This window comes from Catharus ustulatus, chromosome 22 (genome assembly GCF_009819885.2).
Source record: "Catharus ustulatus isolate bCatUst1 chromosome 22, bCatUst1.pri.v2, whole genome shotgun sequence".
In the NCBI taxonomy this organism is placed as follows: domain Eukaryota; kingdom Metazoa; phylum Chordata; class Aves; order Passeriformes; family Turdidae; genus Catharus; species Catharus ustulatus.
In genome coordinates, this window is record NC_046242.1 from 3,085,972 (window position 1) to 3,105,240 (window position 19,269).

At 47.1% G+C, this 19,269-nt stretch overlaps 3 protein-coding genes across 3 annotated transcripts in view; all 3 read right to left on the reverse strand.

The window, feature by feature from the left end:
* The window catches only part of RPH3AL (rabphilin 3A like (without C2 domains)), a 37,704-nt gene extending 35,889 nt beyond the window's left edge, over positions 1-1,815 (reverse strand). The window contains exons 1-2 of the mRNA XM_033078121.1: positions 1,745-1,815; positions 546-670 (exon numbers count right to left, since the gene is read on the reverse strand). The gene's annotated coding sequence lies outside the window, so the exon portion shown is untranslated. The remainder of the gene's footprint in view (positions 1-545; positions 671-1,744) is intronic.
* Positions 1,816-5,739: 3,924 nt separating this feature from the next.
* Positions 5,740-13,587, reverse strand: RFLNB (refilin B). Its single transcript, XM_033078521.1, has 3 exons — positions 13,329-13,587; positions 12,090-12,199; positions 5,740-8,189 (listed from the first exon to the last, which is right to left on the reverse strand). Exons 1-3 carry the CDS (start codon positions 13,530-13,532, stop codon positions 7,874-7,876), a joined length of 630 nt encoding a protein of 209 aa, XP_032934412.1. The 5' UTR covers positions 13,533-13,587; the 3' UTR covers positions 5,740-7,873.
* A 2,646-nt stretch (positions 13,588-16,233) lies between these two features.
* VPS53 (VPS53 subunit of GARP complex) overlaps positions 16,234-19,269 on the reverse strand; it is a 60,882-nt gene continuing 57,846 nt past the window's right edge. The window contains 2 exon segments of the mRNA XM_033078179.1: positions 16,234-18,681; positions 18,954-19,058. Of these exon segments, the coding sequence (XP_032934070.1) occupies positions 18,511-18,681; positions 18,954-19,058 (276 nt within the window). The 3' untranslated portion in view covers positions 16,234-18,510.

A 19,269-nucleotide genomic window follows, 5' to 3' on the forward strand; every position in this document is an offset into this window, starting at 1 on the left:
AAAATAAACCAACCCAATAACAGAGATTTGCTGTAATAGCAGCAAAATTTGGGTTTGTGAAGGGGCAGCCTGGGATCCTGTGGTGAGTCAACAGCAAATCACAGGAACACAATTATTCCTTTGCACTAGAACACAGGAATTTGAGCTCATTATTTTCTAAATGTCCAGTTGATGCTGGGAGTAAATTTGCCATGTGACAGGAAGGGATGGGGGGAAAATGAGAGAGGGAAAAGGGAAAGGAAGAGAAAAATAAATTATTTTTCTAGTGTCTGTTCAGAGCTGGCTCTTGAGCCTCACATCCACCAGCCCTCAGCCACCTTTCACCTGAATCAAGCTCAAGTCTAAGCACACATTTCTCTTTTTGGTTCAGGCAACTGTTGAAAAATACATCAGAGGAAGCATTTTGCATGAACACAGAGCCTGCAGTTCTGTGGAAGAAAACACTTGATGATGACATTTCGCACCAGGGTACTTCTTGCACACAGTCAATAATATAAATAAATTAAACACACTGCTCAGCCAACTTCAGGAGAAAGATAAATTACCTTATTTAACCAGCTGTGCTGGTAGGGAAATGACACATCTCAGAGCCTGCATCCATCCTGCTGCTGAATTTGCTTGTCAGGATCCCCATGGATGTTTCAGAATCTGCAAGGCTGGGCCTTGGCAGCTGGGTGCCACAGAGAATAAATATGACATTACATTAAAAATTTTTAAAGGCTAAACACAGGTTTTTATCTTTGATAGCACGGAGTCAATTTTTAATAGAGTCGTTTCTCAGAAGCCAGGCACTTCCAGTTGCACCCAAAGAACCCTTCAGAGTCTCTTTTATCGATGATGGGTTTTGCTGAATTATTCACCAGCTCACAGCTGCCAGAGATTTTAAATATCCCCGTGACAAGGACAACAAGGGATAACAACCTCCTCCTGCAGCCTTCCCAGGGCTGCTGATCCCTTCTCCTCTCAGGGAGCCTCTCCTGTGCCACCTCAGGCTGCGATGAAAAACCAGGAGCAGCTTTTTGGAGAGGTTGAACTCGTGGCTGTGCTGTCCTGCAGAGGAGCCACTTAAAAGCAGAATTGGAACAATCCTGGAGTGATTCCCAGTTTGGACACTGGGCTGGGGGAGGTCAGACTGGTTTGGGAATTTCACCTTCCTGGCTGCCCCAGCTCAGCTCACTGCAAGAAGTTCAGGGCTCCTCTCCAAGCTGTTGCTGTGATTGCAATCCTCTGATTCCGTTTGTGTCCCTCTAATTAACTCTCCTTAATAAAATGTCAATGATTCAGTCCCCAACCTGAACCCAAAAAGGTTTTGTTTACAGAGCTCACCTGCTCAAGGGTGTGCAAGGCAAAGCAAACACTGGGAGAATATTGATGCTTCATAGCAAAATCTGCTTCTTTTTAAAAGAAAAATTCCCAATTCTGCTCCACATTTTGCTTGTGTGGGCAAGGCTCAGGTCTAATTCTCCTTTCTTTGTTCACACTGAGCCTGCAGCACCCACATCATCATCTCCCAAAGTTTCCTTAATAGCCCATGTGTAGATCCAGACACAACTTCTGTGCCTCTGTAGCACAGGAAAATGATGCACACTTGGGAATAAACCGGGAAATTTAGAGAAATTTCTGTGTTCAAAGTCAAAAAGTGCAGCAGGATTGGCCTGGGGATGATTCCCTTTCAGGATCTCTGCCAGGGGCACCCCAGCTCTGCAGCAGCAGAAGGGGAGATCAGGAAGAACACTGCTCCTACCTGTCCTGGCATTCCAGGGAAAAGCTGCCAGAAGATGATTTTCATCACAAAATGATTTTCTTCACAGCAGCTCAGGCCAGCAGCTCCCACTGGGCTCCAATTCTGGCTGGCAAGTCAGGTTTTATCACAATAAAATTAACAGCAACCACCACTTGTCATTAGCAACAAGTAATTCCCTTCCCTCAGCTGCTCTCCAAAAACACCACGCTCCCTTCCCAGCCTGCATGAATTATTGACACCCCATCCCTGCTGCTGCCTTTTCCCTTCTCTGCTGTCCTGTGTCACCATCCCTTCCCTGCACAGCCAGGCTTTGGGGACCATCAGCAGCCACCAGCCCTGCCAGCCCTGCTGCTGCTGCCTCAGAGCTGTGGGATCATCACCCAGGTGGGAAAACAGGGAAAGGAAAAGGGAAACTGGGCAAGAGGAAGGGAAATGGGAAGGGGAAGGAGGGGAGATCCAAATTTCCTTCAGTGCCTTGATTTGCAGGGTTGAGGGGTCACAGAGGGGTGGGAGCTGCTGTCCCTGCCCTCATTTGGGGTTTGGAGGTTCTCCTGAAAATCCTGCAGTGCCTGGGATGAGGGACAGGGACAGGGAATGAGGAATAAGGGATGGGGGATAGGGAATAAGGGACAGAGGAAAAGGGACAGGGGATAGGGAATAAGGGACCAGGGGACAGGGAATAAAGGACAGGGGAATGGGGAAAAGAGACAAGGGAAAAGGAATAAGGGATAAGGGGAAAGGGATAAGGGAAAAGGGACAGGGGATAAGGGGACAGGGAAAAGGGAATAAGGGACAGGGGAAAAGGGACAAGGGGTAATGGACAGGGGACAGGGGATAAGGGACAGGGAATAAAGGACAGGGGACAAGGGACAGGGGAAAGGGGACCAGGGGTAACAGTCAGGCAGGGACAGAGAGGGAAGAGAGGACAGGGGACAGGGAATAAGGACAGGGGACAGAGGAAAAGGGACAAGGGATAAGGGACAGGTGATAAAGGACAAGGGGTAAGGGACAAGGCATTGGGAAAAGGATCAGGGGATAAGAAATAAGGGATGAAGGACAAGGGAGAGGGGATAACGGACAGGGAAAAGGGGCAAGGGACAGGGGACAGGGGACAAAGGACAAGCCCAGCCCAGCCCCTGCCCACTCAGGGGACAGGGCAGCTGCTCCAAGTGACAAAGGCAAGTCCTGGCTTGTGCCAGTGTCACCCTGGAGACCCAGCTCCCTGCCAGGCCATTCCCCTTGGGCACCCTCCACGAAGCCACCAAGCAGGAGTGCCACCACCGAAACCAGATTTCCCCAGGAAAAAGCTTTGAAAGCTCCCCTGAGCCCTGCTCATGCACAGATTTTCCTCTGTGGCTGCAGGGATGGAGCAGTGTAACTGCACTGGATGGGCAGTAGGAGGCACAAGGCACCTGCCAGGCAGAGAATTCCATCAACTGCCCGGGATTTGGGGTGCTGGTTAATATTTAGTGGATATTTAAATACTCACCCTTCCACTGGTGTGGGTTACAGCACTGATCTATCAGGTAAAATTACAGGGGAGGAAGGGCAATTTCCAAAATATTTTATGTGTAAAGCAGTAATTCCATTCATTTCCACTGTCTTAGTACAAAAAGTTCCTGAAAGTTTCCAGAAATTGTACTATTAAAAAAAAAATAAAATCATATGGCTCACTGTATGAATGGATGTCAGCTTAAAAAAAAATAAACCAACAACTTAGAATCAATTTCCTGCTTAAATCGAGTCAGGCAAACACAGTGAATTTATGCCAGTGCAGAAGTGCTATTAATGCATTAACAGCTTCAATAAATACATTTTACAGGTGTGACAATCCCCACGTTGGCCAATCGGAAAAATATATATTTCCTACTTAAAAATAAGATTTTTTTGGCCATTACTATTTTTCCTGTAGATCTGGGGTTTTATTAAGGCACAGCAAGCAGCTGCCTCGTTTTATTTTTATTTGATGAAACAAGCAGAGGCAGCACTTACCTTTTTGCTCACAGGCTTATTAAATGTAATTAATTCTAATTTCTCATTTGAACAGAAAAACAGCAGCACAAAAGCAGAAAGCAGGGGGCTCACTGCCCTCCAAATCCCAGCTCCTGGGAGGAACCCTGACTCAGCAGAGGGGAAGATGCAAAAATAAACAAGGATTTTTTTTGCAGGATTTTGGGTTCTAGAGGGGAAGAGGAAAATCTCAGTGCTCAGGTGAGGGAGTGGGATGGGATTCTGGAGGCAGAGAAGGAAAGGCTCAGGGTTTACAGGAGGAAAAAGTTTGAATTTTACATCCAGGAGCCCTTCCCAGCTGCCAGGAATTCCCCACCCCTCCTTGGCAGCAGGTAAAGGAGATTCCTGCAGGGATTTTTGGAAGAGCCAAGCGTGGACTGAGCGCTGAAGGAACCTCTGAGCTGCACCAGGAGAGCCCAAAAAAACCCCAAAATTTCTGTGTCTCAGCAGTTACTCACTGTCTGTGCCTTGTGGAGGAAAGGACATTTATATTTTAAAAACAAACCAACCTGTTAAAATGTGGGTTAAAATGCAGCTCAGGCTGTATCAACAATCAGAAATGCTCCTTTCCACACTGGGTTTGTCCTGAGTATCTCAAATTCTTGCTGTGGTTTTTTTTCCAAATAATGCTCCTAAACTTTCCAGGTAATGATTGCAGATCTGTGAGCAGGTGAAGGACCAGACACCTTGTTTAGAGCTGAAATTATTTCCAGAACATGAACTTACCTTCCTTAAAACTGAGAGCTGCAAAGTCAGCACAGGGATCCAGCCCTCACCTCCTGGCTTTTGATGCAATTGTTATCTTGGGTGGTTCTGATGCAATTGTCAGGTTGAGTGTTTGATTTTGTTACAAAAATTCATCTCAGACCCTCAGGTGTGACATTGTGGAGAAGCACACACCAAAGGGAAACAGCACACCTAGAACAACAGGGATTCCTTGGTGCTCATTAGAAGCTCATTGGGTCAATGTGAATGAAAAATCACATGGAGCAGCCCTGTACTCCTCTACTTCAATTTTTATAGTAAAAAAATGTTTTTCATACAGAGTGTAATGACAATCATTACAGGAAGCATTTCAGAGTGAGGTGTCTGAATGACACTGTGCTGGCCTTTAAAAGTTATTTCTTAATGGCTTTTTAAATAGGCCCTTTTATACAGAATGGATGTTTATATGTGGCTTTTCTCCTGTTTAATCCTTCAAAACTCCAGGATAGCCAAAAGCTCTCAGAGCCTTCTGGAAGCAGCAGCTTCAGAGCAGCTCCAGGGCTCCCCAGACCCCAATAATTTCATTACATGCAATTCTAGAACTTCCACAAGCACATAACCAGATGAACAATCAAAAAGTAAGCAAAAAAAAAATCCCATTAGGAATTAATTAACTGATGTTCAATTACATCCATTCCTGCTCTGCCAGAGTCACTAACAAAATCAGCAAAACCTGGAAAGGTTCAAGGAACAGATTAAGCATCCAGAAAAACTCCACAGCATTTCTCTCAACAATGCCTGAAATCACCTCCCTTGGATTTATAAAGTTTAATGCATAACACACCCTGCTCTTATGTTTATGCTGTGTTTACTAATGCAGCATTTGAACATCTACATTTTAAAAATAAATTCCTGCATGTTATATTTGAAAGGGATTAGTTCTTCACTTGTAGGATATGCTGGAATTCATAGCAGAAACTCTTAAAAATAAAACTGTACCAGATGAACGACTCAAACACATCAAGGAGAGGATTTTCAGCTGCCTTTAAAGCACTTTTTCAATGTCTTACTAAACTGACAAATCCACAACATTTGGTGTTGGTTTGGTTTTAATACAGACAGTTTTATATAGGAAACACCCTCCTGGAATATGTAAACAACAAATAGAAGAGAAAGGAGGGGAGCTGGGATTGGCAGGAAATATTATGTATTTCTAAGTAACTACCACAATAAACACTGAGAAGCTTTGAATGAGAAATAAAGAGACTTCCCTGCAGGACGGTTTTCAGATCATTTATTACCAATAAAGTAAAAGACAAATTGAAAATCAGAAGGAGGGGGTGGGAAACATCACAGACACCAGAACACTTGCACAGAGTTAATCAGAGCTTTGCAAATGTTGGAACATAAATAATTTAAAAGGTATCTCTACCAATTAAAATATTCTTAAGAGGTACACATTAAGTTTGCTTGCTTTATAAAAATCAGGTGCTTTATCCTAAAACCAGAGTGTGAGGGGCACTGTGTGGGTTATTCTGCTTCTAACTAGGAAGGAGTAATGGTTACAACTTCAAACAATTTTCTCTTAGATGTGTTCCAAGTGGATTCATCTGCTGGGAGCACCCAGGATCTCCTGGGATCCAGCAGTGAGGGATGGAGCAACCCCATCCTGCAGGGGAAACTGAGGAACCCCAGGGGCTGTGGGGTGAGCTGGGCCTGCTGTTACACCACAAGGACATCCTGGGGCACAGCTGGGGCAGAATTGCATCATCTGTTCGAGACACATCTCCCCATTCTTGCAGCCCAAACGTCCCAGGGTGACGCCTGGCTCCAGAGCCCCCCGTGTCCTCTCTCATCCTGGGGCTGCTTTACGAGCTGCAAGTCCCAAAGCTGAAGGGTGTGCTTTTCTGAGCTAATAAATAAGTAAAAACCCCCTAACAGCAATAAACCCCCCCAAACCACACAAACTCAAGGTTTCCCTCCTGCTGCACTCTCCATCTCCCAGCTCCTCTCAGCACCCCGGGATCCACTTCCACTCCATCCATCACACTTGCACAAACACACGAAAAGCACGGCCCAGGAACAGGCTGCCCCTGACAGAACTCACCCCTGGGGCTGTGCACTGCCAAATCCTCCTTCCCAGCTGCTCCAGGACTGCTGGTGCACACCCACACCTCGGAGGAGTTTGGGAACACACGGAAAAGCCGTGCCCAGCTAAGCCAGGTCTATCTACCAGGTGTTTCTGAGACTACACCACACAAAAACCAGCACAACCCACGCTCCCCAAAGCAGATGCTCTCCACATAATGCTCTGTCAACACAGGGGGAAAAAAAAAATCTGGGAAAAGAAGGAAACCTCTCTGTCTTATTTTCATCAAGGCACACGATAAACGAACGCACTAACACCCAGACAGAACTCCCACGGTATCTGAAGCTATTCCCTTTGGTCCCCAAACTCACCACGCCCTCAGGAGAGGTTTTTTCAGCAGCCTGCAGACAGGCAGAGGCTGCCCCATCCCAGGGACATCCCCAATCCCAAGGATTTGTGCACACAACAAGCAGAACTGTGGATTTTGCTGTGCACTGCAGACCTGCCTGTGCCCTGCTCCTGTTTCCCCCTCCCCATCCCACCTCATCAGGGGCTCACAGCCCATCCAGCACCTCCTCTGCCATCCTGGGCCCCAGCACTTGGTGTGAACTTTGCTTTGGTTGCAGCTCCTTCAGTGCACACAGTGTGGGTATAAACAAGGCACTTGTGGTTTTCCACATCACCAAGATCCAACAACACAGGGATGATTTCTGGGCTGGTATTCTCTGTTCCCAGCGCTGCTGCAGGCACAGAAACACTTGAGTGTCACACAGAACCCAGCCAAGGAGCTGCAATCACACAGCCCTGTCTCTGTTGCCTGCAGCTGCACAAGCAGTTTGTCCCCTGCTCTGCTCTCCCAATCTACACCTTCACACAAGGGGTGTGTTAACATTTGGGATGTGTTAAATGCACAGTTCTGGGTTTTTCTCTGCTAGCCCTTCCCAGCAATTTCCAGGGGAGAAAACACGATCTGAACTGAAATGTTTGACAGCCCTGAGTGTGACCACCCTGCTGGATTCCCTGCAGCACAGCGAGCTGCTTTTACATTCTGCACATCACACCGACCCCCACACCCTCCTTACCCACCAGCAATAAACACCTCCTGATATTTTCACCTGATTACTGCGGGAAGAAGAGAGAACCCACAACTCCAGCAGCCAAAGCAGCGACACCCCTCACTAAACCACCCAAAAAAAAAACCCCAAACCGTGAAGCAGAGCTAAGAGCTGAGAGAGAGGACGTGGTGGAGCCAGCAGAGCCGCCCAGGATGGATGGATGGATGGATGGAAGGATGGAAGGATGGATGGATGGGTGTGGGAGCAGTGTCAGCAGCTGTCACTGAGGCACTCGGAGCTCTCCAGCTCCACGCTGGCCAGGAACCTGCGCGCGGTTTTGCGGCAGTTGTAGTCCAGCGTGGTGGTGCAGACAGTCTTGGCGTGCTTGGGGTAGATGATGGTGGTGCTGCTGAAGCGCCGCGGCTTGTGGCGCGGCTCGAAGCGCACCTCGCTCTTGTAGCTGCGCCAGGAGCAGTCGGGCACGCACACGATGGTCTGGCTGCACGAGGCCACGCTCAGCCCCAGCGGCAGGAACACGGCGGCGATGAAACGCTGCTCCGAGCCGTAGCGCACCGAGGACGTGTACCTGCACAGAGCCACAGGGGCTGCTTGTAGTTATATCATCTTTGTATAAATCAGATATTACCTGCACAGAGCCACAGAGGCTGCTTGTAGTTATATCATCTTTGTATAAATCAGGTATTACCTGCACACAGAGCCACAGAGGCTGCTTGTAACTGCAAATATCAGCTTTGTATAAATCAGATATTACCTGCACACAGAGCCACAGAGGTTGCTTGTAATTATAAATATCAGTTTTGTATAGATCATACATTACCTGCACACAGAGCCACAGAGGCTGCTTGTAACTATAGATATCAGCTTTGTATAGATCATATATTACCTGACACAGAGCCATGCTGAGCTGCTTGTAATTATAAATATCAGCTTTGTATAGATCAGATATTACCTGCACACAGAGCCATGCTGAGCTGTTTGTAACTATAGATATCAGCTTTGTATAGATCAGGTATTACCTGGGTCACAGAACCACCCTGGGTGAGACTATTTATCATCGTAAATATCATCTTTATATAAATCAGATATTACCTGGTACACAGACACAGCCTGGTGAGGCTGTTCGTAATTATAAATATCATCTTTATATAAATCATGTATTACCTGGGACACAGACACAGCCTGGTGAGACTATTTGTAATTATCAAATGTATTATATTGTTTTATATCATTATCGTCATTGTATAAATCATGTATTACTTGGGACACAGAACCACCTGGGTGAGACTATTTGTAATTATAAATATCATCTTTATATAAATCATGTATTACCTGGAACACAGACACAGCCTGGGTGAGGCTGTTTGTAATTATAAAATGTATTATATTGTATTTATATCATTAACGTCATTGTATAAGTTATATATTACCTGGGACACAGAACCACCTGGGTGAGACTATTTGTAATTATAAATATCATCTTTATATAAATCAGATATTACCTGGGACACAGACATAGCCTGGGTGAGACTATCTATCATTATAAATATCATCTTTATATAAATCATGTATTACCTGGGACACAGACACAGCCTGGTGAGGCTATTTATCATTATAAAATGTATTCATGTAATGTATTATATCATATTTACATAATTATCGTTATTATATAAATTATATAATACCTGGGACACAGAACCACCTGGGTGAGGCTATTTGTAATTACAAATATCATCTTTATATAAATCAGATAGTACCTGGCACACAGACATGACCTGGTGAGGCTGTTTGTAATTATAAATATCATCTTTATATAAATCAGATATTTTCTGCACACAGAACCACTGGGTGAGGCTGTTTGTAATTATAAATATCAGCTTTTTAGATATCAGATATTACCTGGCACACAGACATGGCCTGGCTGACGCTATTTATCATTATAAAATGGATTTATATAATGTATTATATTGTATTTATATCATTACCATCATTGCATAGATTTTATATAACCCAGCACACAGACACGGCCTGGGTGTGAGAGTCATGTAATACAAGCAAACTCTAATTTCTTCATAATTTCGTAATATATAATAATGAATAATTCATATATTATATAGTATATTATCATTATATATTATATTATATAGTATTACTAATGTATCTTATCTATTTCTATTTATTGTATTTATAATAATAATGATATATAATGTATACTATAATGATTATGATGTAACTATATAGTTATTTTTATAATTATAAAATGTATGCATATAATAATAATTATTCCATAAATTATATTATTTTATGTGTTATTATATATCTATAGATTAGATAACATATATAACATAGATTAGATATTATATAGAGTAAAATATAGAGATATATGTAGATTAGATAATATATTCTTTGTATAGCTCATATTTAGGAAATATTAGAAGTTACTGTGTTAAATTTAATTGGTTATTATATATTATAATTTTTATATAAGTATATAATTATTGTTATAATTATATTATTATAAATATATAATTATAATATAATAATATTATGTATATTATTTATAAATAAATAATCTATATTCATTTATTTTTATAATTATATACTATAAATATATTTACATAATTATAATTATTATAGAAATTATATTTATATATATTATTAATTTATATCAGATTAAAATAAATATTTATTTATATAGCTCGTGTTTGTAGGAAATATTAGAAGGTACTGAGTTAAATTTAATTGGTTAACAATCTAGTAAAACCTAGTTTATTTTGCATGTTTATTAAACTTTTTCTTTCTTTACATAGCTTACATATTTTGGTTTATTGATTTTCATGGATACATTTCTAGTTTATATAGGTGTATATTATATACACACCTACATATATCGTTTATATACCATATATGTGGTATATATCAGTTTTCTTGCTAGAACACATTGTTGTGCTAATTGATTCTTATTCCTTTAATTAAAGGAATTAAATTTCCTAATTAAAATCCCTTTTTTTTAAATGGGAATTTATTAAGCTAGCTGTTAACTGTATTTAGCTGAAGTAACAGGGCTAAGTTATGATTTTATAAGGCTTTTTTTAATAAGGTTTTTTTTACTTACATGCAATAGAAGAAGTAATTCTGATAAAACCACAGAGGTTTAGCTGCAGCAGTGCAATTGCAGTAGAACATTTCTGTGGGGACAAGCTGCAGTCACACAAACATTGTGAAATCCACTCTCAGGGCAGTAATTCCTTACTCTCAGTAAATAATTTGAGTCAATAAAATGAATGATGTCTGCAGGATGTGAGGAGGCTGAGGATGGGTTTGCTGGGGGGATTTGTGGCTCCTCATCCCAGCTCCCCCAGAACCATCTGCTGGTGTCTCACACATGAGAACAGAGCCTGGTGCTCGCAGCATTCCCAGGATTATCACTGCTCAGCCCCAACACCTCCTCTGGGCTCTGTGAGCACAAACCTGCAAACTCCCAAACCAGAGACCTTGGGGCAGGGTTAGGCTGGGCTCACAAACATCCCAGCTCCTCCAAGGCCATGGCAAACACCTGAGCTGTGTGTTCATTATCTGTGTGTTAATTAGCTGTGTGTTTATAATCTGTGTTTATTATCTGTGTGTGTGTTAGCTGCTCAGCTTTCCCTGCTGGAATTCCCAGGAATCACACACAGAGCTCTGCCATCCCCCTGGCACTCTCTGACAAACTCCCCAAGGCTCAGCTGCCAGGAAAGCTCCACTTTGCACACACAGATCCTCTGTGCCTGGGCTGCAAAGGGAAGTGCTGGCTTTTCCACTAAGGAACTGCCTCTAATTCCAGCCACAGCTCCTTCCCCACACCAGCACATAATTCTCCCTGCATTAGGCTTCCATTGATTTTATCAGCCTCCCTCTAATTGCACAGTCATCAGCTGGGAGCCTCCTTAGTGCAAATCATGGTGTTCAAAGGAATAATTCACAGGCTGTGAAGTGATGCAGTGCATTGAAAAAAAGAATTATGCACTCCTGTGAATGTTACAATTTCTTTTAGCTCACGCCATCAGCCACAGCTGTAAAGATAGAAAGTGCTTATTATAAAACCGTGAGGTTGCAAGAGCAACATTTCTTTCCCTTAATGAAACAGTCCTAGAAAGATCTTTGAACTCTTCCCTCACAATTCCCTCCTGGTTAATCAGCTGAAGGGCAACGTTTTGGAGCAGTGCAAGGAAGGAAAAGCAAGAGAGTAAAACATAAGAAAGTCTTCCTGGAAAAATAACCAACAAAACAAGCATATGGGTGGGATTAAAAGAGGCTGAACACTCCTTTAGCCTGTACAAATGTCCAGGTCCAGGAATGTACAGCTGCAGTGAACAATGGCTCTGCAAATAAATTAACTTGACTCACAGGCACTGATAAGGCCTAACTGCTCCTTCACAGGCTAACTCCTCCAACTCCTTCCAAAGGAGACAACCAACACAGTATTCACCTTATTTCCTTGGCTGGTAAAGGGTCAAACTCAACTCCTTCTCCAAAGGATAAAGGACACAATCTTGGAGGGCAGCTGGAGAGAACGGGACTGGGGGAGAACACAGAACTCTGCAAAAAAAAAATAAAGTGTTTTATGTTATCATATTGTTGTAACTTTTATGTTACAGTGCAGTACATTCTCAGGAAAACAGATTTATTTATCCCTTGGTGTGGAGCTGTTGGGGTTCACATTTATGTGCTGGACCAAGATGTGCCACAGGTGCATCCTTTAGGCCTGACTTTACACCGGCCTAAAGCATCCTAGATGTGCCAGGAGCATTTTTGGAAGACAAGGTCCTAACTTGAGGAGCTTAATTCAGAGGAGCCACTCTGGGAAATGAGAGAGGAATGCAGTGTGCTCTGTATTAACCCAGCTCAAATTATAAACCCAACATTTGATGGGTGTCTGAGAGCTCTCCTTGCCGAATTCACCCCAAACGACCGCAGCAGGAAATTATCACAGAGCACCTCACCCTCCTGGCTGCTGTTTGAAGGCATTAAACCCAGCCTAATTCACACACCAGGTGCTGGGAAGGATTAACTCCTTCCCTCTGGGTGCCCTGTGCTCCTCTCCTGACACCCAGCACCGTGAGCTGACACCGAACCCGAGCCCAAGGAAACCAGAGCAGCCCTGGAGGGATGGAGCCCAACCCGGGTGTGGTTTTGAAGCCAATTCTGCACGTGTTTATTGTGAGCATCCTTCCCTCCCATGGCCTTTTCCAATTTCAAAAGGATTTTTTGTAGAAAAAAGGAATTTTTTTTCCCTCTAAATCTGTATTTGTACCAGCAGCTCGACATGCAGAAGCTATTCGGTGAAAAACCAAATTAAGTGAAACCAAAATAAAGTTGTCATCCGGAATAACGGGAGTTCGCTTCCCACCGGGATTGGGGCAGGAGGGAGAGGAGCTCCCCTGGCAGCCAGACTGAGAAAATCCCCGGTTCCTGCGGGATCCCCCCGTGCAGGGACAGGGGCACACAGAGCCCGGGGACAGGCTGGGGACAGGCTGGGCAGGGCTCGGGGACAGCGCGGGGACAGCGCGGTCCCCTCCGTCCTTCCCGCACGGGATGCGCGGGGTCCCGGAGCGCTGCGGGCACCGGGGGATCCCGCACCTGCCGCGGGTCCGGGGGGCTCCGAGCAGCCGGGGGAGGGCCGGGAAGGGAGGGAAGGAAGGGAAGGGAGGGCAGGGCCGGTACTCACGGCGGCGGAGGGCGCGGAGGACTCGGGCTCCGCGCTCCCGTTGGCGGCGGCGCGGTCGGGGCTGCCCGAGGGGAGCAGCCAGGGCGGCGGGGCCGGGCCGGGGCTGGGGGGCAAGCCCGAGTCGGGGCTGTCGAGGCCAGAATCGCCCCGTTTCCTCATGTCCGGGAGGTCGGGCACCTCCCGAAGGCTGAGCCGCCCCACCATGGCCGAGCCGCCGCTGCCCGCCCCGGCCCGGCCGCTGCCCGCGCTGCGCTCCCCGCACCGGGCGGGGCGGCGGAGCCGGGGAGGGGCCAGGCCAGGGGAGGAGCGAGGTCCGGAGCGTGTCCCACCGTGCCACAGCTGTCCCTGACCCCCCTGGTGTGGGTGTAGCCAGCGGGTTGTCCCCGTTTTCCCGCTGTCCCCGTTGTCCCGGTGACCCCGCATCCCCGTCCCGCAGGGCACGGGGAGGCGGCGGAGGAGCCATCCCTGGATAAACACGGGGAAAGCGGCACTCAGTGAGTGCTTCACAAGGTGGGGATGGGTTGGACTCGATGATCTCGGAGGTCTTTTCCAACCTAAACGACCCTGGGATTCTGTGAAACCATCCCCGGTGAGCTGCGCTCTTCGCGTCCTGCTCCAACCCACAGTGCAGCATCCCAAATGCTGCCAGCATCCCAAATACTGCCTGCACCCCAAATACTGCCAGCATCCCAAATGCTGCCTGCACGATTTTGGGGAGCACTGAAAGAGCTGCCAGATCCTGCGGTGCTGTCCCCAACAGCAGGGATTTTAAGCCCCCCAAATTCTCCCTCCAGGCTGTTCTTTCCCCCTCCCCATTCCCGAGCATTCAGCTCAGGCAGCGCTGCCTCCCCTAATTGTATTTTTTCAGGCAAAGCTGCCGAAGCTGAAAGAGGAGAACAGAAGGAAACGGTTCTTTCTAGCACTACAGGAGACCGAGGGAACCTTTTTTGGAAAATCCTAATGAAATAATTGCGCCATGTCATCAGATTTGGTGGGGGAATACTCTTGTGGAGGGAAAGCAACCCTGCAGCCAGCCAAAATCAACACTCCCCTGCGCAGAGAGCAGCAGTCTGGGCTGACGGGCCCAGCACAAGTGAACCCAAACCTCTGGAAAAAATTCCTTCCCTGCCCCGAAATTAAAAGCAGAGCAGAACTTTCAGCCGTAGGCGTCTGTGGTTTGCAGCTATGCGGTGCTGGGAACTCCGGAGACTTCCTCAAGGAATTTACATTCCTTTGAAGAAATACTATGAGGCTGTTTGTCTTTGCTGAAAAATGCAGATGGAAAGAGAAAGAACATTAAGAGTTTTGACTGAAATCTTTGGGGTCTGAGCAAATGTGCTGGACAGGTGTTTTCTTCCTTTTAATTTAAGTGTATGCCCCCCCCCAAAAAAAAAGAGATGCTGGTCTCTGCAAGCAATAGGAAAACTTGTCACTCCTCACTCCAAAATCTCCCATAAAAGCCCTTTATGAAATCAGATGCCTTGGAAGGCACTGGAGCTGTTTCCAGATGAACACAATCAACATTTCAGAGCTGCTGTGCAGCTCCTGGTGAAAATCCAGGCTGCCAACAACCCACAAAGTGCAATTTCATAGGGGGAAACTTGGGGCACATCCCAGCAGTCACCTCTGAGAGCTGTGGGTGCTGCCACAGCCACTCCCATGGGGATCAGGGTCCAAGCAAGAGGGATCTCAGTGCCTGGGATAAGCAGAGCTCCTGGAAATCTTTCTGCTCCTTATTTACTAGCAAAAAACCCCTCCCATTCTGGTGTGCCTTGACACAAGGGATAATTTTCTGTGCAGTTCAGGGCTCTCACTTCGGGGCTTCGCAGCTCATCCGAGGGTCTCCTGCAGCACCAACATCCAGCCCTGCCAACCTGCCTGCTAGGATGGAAAGGAAGTGTTCAAGCAGAATTTTAACTGCCCAATAACTCCAGCACAGTTGAGTCACTGTGTACAGGGGCTCTTTTCGGACGTGTACTCTGCCCTCTCGGAAAGTCTGACTGGTTTGGAGTTCTCAGACCGTACCAACCTGTGCCATTTCCAATGATGGCATTGGAAATCTTTTCCCCTGCCTGTTTGTCCACATTATTTACTCTTTAACTGCCCACACACAGGCAGGACAGGGCAGACACAAGTCTCTTATCAAGATCCTCCTTCCATAAAGGACTTTCCACCAGGCGGTTGTGCTCGGTTTAATCAGCAACCGAAGCACAGGCAATGCCACGTGGGGGCTGTGGCTGGGAGAAGCCAACCCAAAGGATGCTGTGCTATTTGAAAACGATGGAAAATGATTTCCTAGGGATGGGAAATGCCAGGGTGTGTCACAGAGGAGCTGGGATTGACGGCAGGGATGAGCACGTGGCTGAAGCTGCTGAGGTTTCATCAGCTTTTACAGCCCTGCTGCCACCGCCCTCGTGGAGCCAAGCAAAGGCTCCTGGAGGCTTGGACATCGTCATTTGGATGCTCAGAGTCCTGGCTGTAAATCTGGAGAAAGAAAGGAACACCCAGCGCCCAGCACAGCTCCTGCCCAAGGGTGGAGGGGGCAGGAGAAAAGCAAATGAGTCATTAATTCTCTGAGCGCAAGGAGCTGCTCCAGCGTCATGCAGAGCGTGGAAAAAGGCACTACCCCTTCATTAATTTCAAAGGAAAATTAGGAACTCTCTGAAATTGCTCCCGCAGTGGCAGCCAGCAGAAATGATGGGATTGTTTAGGGGCACGAGGTCAGGAGTGCCGAGCCACCACGCGGTGCAGGGAGCTGCTGGGAACGGGGATGCTGCCAGGGAAGGTGGAAAAGGCACAGAGGAGCTGCAGGAGCAGATGCACAGCAGGGACTGCTGGGTCCAGCACGTTTTGGGTGAGGTCCATCCCAGCCACTGGGATTTGCAGTACAGAAAACACCCAGCAATGAGCATCAGTAACCATTTAATTCATTTTAGTGTCACACCCCACGTACAGCCAGAATTACACCCCGGCCTGAAACCATAAAAAGTGGTATTTTGTACAGAAAACACATAATCATCCTTTATTCCCCAAAGCTGTAAACTCCAAAGAGCTAATGCACAAATAGAGACCTGCCAAATCTAATAAACACCCAAGAGCCAGGGGCACAAAACTCCTACACCAGAAGTAGAAAACTGCGAATTTGCTCTCTGAAAGTAGAACTCCCAACACACAGCCCTGTAGCATTCTTCAAAGGTTGAAACTAAAAATTCATTTCTGCTTTTATTTCCTCTTATCTACAGAATGAAATGCAGAGAATGAAATGGGGGAAGCCTTTGGGTAAGACACACAATGATAACTTCAACATCGTCTTCAGCTATTCATAATTTAGTGAGAGACTTAGCCTTGGACAAAGCAAAGAAAAATTCATCTAAAATAAATTATTCATCCCCTCATGGGAATAATGAATCTCTGCAAACCCCTGTTCCCTCCTCTCCAGCTCTGCAGTGTGGTACCTCGTGAGCCTTCCTGCACATGCACCTTGAGATAATCTGTCCTCAGGGAATGGCTGCTCAGAATCCCAATGTGCTTCCAATCCTTCCTTCTTTTGTCACCTAACAGGGAATCAGGAGAGGAAGCAAACGAGGCAACAGCAGATTTGTAAAACTGGAGTGGTGAGGAACTGTCCCTCCCCACAGGTGTGATGTTGCTGCCCTTCACTGCCCATCCCAGGGAAGATCTCTGGGTTTGGGGGGATGGAGCTCATGTTCCTGGAGCCTGATCCCCCCATCCCTGATGTGCAGCAGTGATTTTTACAATCCCTGTGAGTACAGCCCCTAAATAAATACAGTCCTAAGGCCCAAACTTGCCCTGGTGGGGAGCACAACCCTCCCAGGAAGGCATCTCACAGCAGGGTTGTTCCTCAGCTGCCACACTGGTACAGGACTTCCCTTTCCTGCACATGCAAGTGAAGTTTGAATTAAATAATGCAGGCACCACTGGTAGATCTGCCCTACACCCATGTGGGACTCACTCATGGTTGGGCATGTGCCTTCAAAGTCTCCCAGAAAGGGTACAGAGGAGTTTGGGAAGAAATCCAGCAGGATTAGACAAGGTAAGGTCTCCCTGCATGGAGACTCCTTGGGGAAGCATCCACTGATCCCAATCCTGCTCCATGGCAAGAGGGGCCTGGGTTATCCAAAATATTTCACTGCTGGTTCTCCTCCCCTCTGCACTGCTGCAAGATGAAGCTCAGAGGAGCAGGGCCTTGAAGGCTGAGGCTGCTGAAAACCTCCTGTCCCAGCAAGAGGCCCTGGCTCCCTGACAGAGCCAACATTTCCAGCAGCTCTCCTTGCAGGGCAGCAGAGGTGCCAGGGTGGCACATCCCTGCTTGGGACACGCCAGCTGGAGTGAGAATGAGGGGCTGGAGCAGTCTGACACTTGCTCCATGAAGGACTCTTTGTGGAGAGGGGGAGAGATGCTGGCCAGGAAGGATGGGATCCCACTGGGGACAGCGGGTGAGCCCAGCACACGCCAGGGAAACACCAAGCAGCTGGAGAGGGCTCCACTCATGTCCTGCTCGGCTTTGAAGCCCCAACAGCAGCCAAGGCTGCCAGCTGGTTGGCAGGAGCTTTGCCAAGGTGCAGAAGGCATTAATTCAGCCCTTTCCTCCTGTTCTGAAAAGGATTTGCCTTGCTGTTTCACGGTGCTGGGAGCAGGGGAGAAATCTGCCTTGGGATTCCCTCCTGGGCGTCTCATTGATCCAGTGGAGCTGCAGATGCCAGATCCCAGCTGTTAAAGGGTTGGGGTTGTGGTGGTGGTGATGGTTTGGGGTTGGCTCTCCCCACCCCACAATAAATAAGGACTCAGAGGAACAGCTCTGCAGCAGGGAGTGAGCAGTGACACAGAAGTGAGGCAAACCCTCAGTGCTGCAGCCAGGGTGAAAGTTGCGACACCAAGTGCATCACAGCCAGTCTCAAGCCACCTAAACTGTTTCTGTAGGTTCTGGCTTCCAGGTGCCTCTATTTTCTCCATCACTGGCAATGTCCTGGCTCTCACTCCTGCTAAGCTAAGAGCAAACACCTTGGTCAGATTGTCCCTTGTTCTGAAAGCGTCGCGGTCTGCGATGGCTGAGAGATCACAGGGACTGGGAGCGACAGCACACGCTGGAAATCACAATCCTGATGAGCTCTGCTCCCCCTCACTGCTGCCAGCCCTGATCCATGGGGCTTCCCTCTGCTCCTCAGAGTCTCTTTTTGATGAGTTTCTCCAGCTTTCGGATGCGGGAGGATTCCTGCTCGGGCGTGGGCGCGCTCAGCGAGAGGGAACCACCGCCGTCCCCGCCGGGGGGAGGCGCGGGCAGGCGCAGGCGGAAAAGGTCCAACATGCTGCTCTGCTCACTCCTCTTCAGGCCCTGAGGGAGCAAGGGACAGCGTTCACTCATCTGGGAGCAGCTGCAGCACAGCCCAATTCAAACCTTCACCTCCTGTTTGCCCACCAGGAGCTGCACAAAGCTCTGGGTGACCCCGAGCTCAGAGCAGGAGTGAAAATGTGAAATGAAGAGAAGCTTTTTCTTCAGTAGCAACTCTACTTGTTTTACAGTGCTTCTCCCACCCCCAAGCCCCTCAGAATTCACAACACTCAACAATCCCCAAGCAGCACTAGAGGCTCTGGACAGGTTCTAACCTTCATGTCGAGGATCTTCTGGAACGTGTCGGTGCTGCAGTCAGCCAGGAGCTTGATGTAATTGTCCACAAACACAACTGGGGGCTCATGTGGAGCCATCACCACCTGCCAAGACAAGGAACAAGAGATCAGACAAAGAATAGGAGTTAAAGGCAGTGCTCAGCCAACTCTGGCACAGGAGTGACAGCAGGACTGGCTCCTAAAATCAAATGTCGAAGGAACAAGGGGCTGCTTTTGAGGGAGGTAAAGGTGAGTGAAGAGAAGCAGAGGAAGGAGCAGGGAGGAAGTTGGGTCTCATGGGCTCTGCATCATGTTT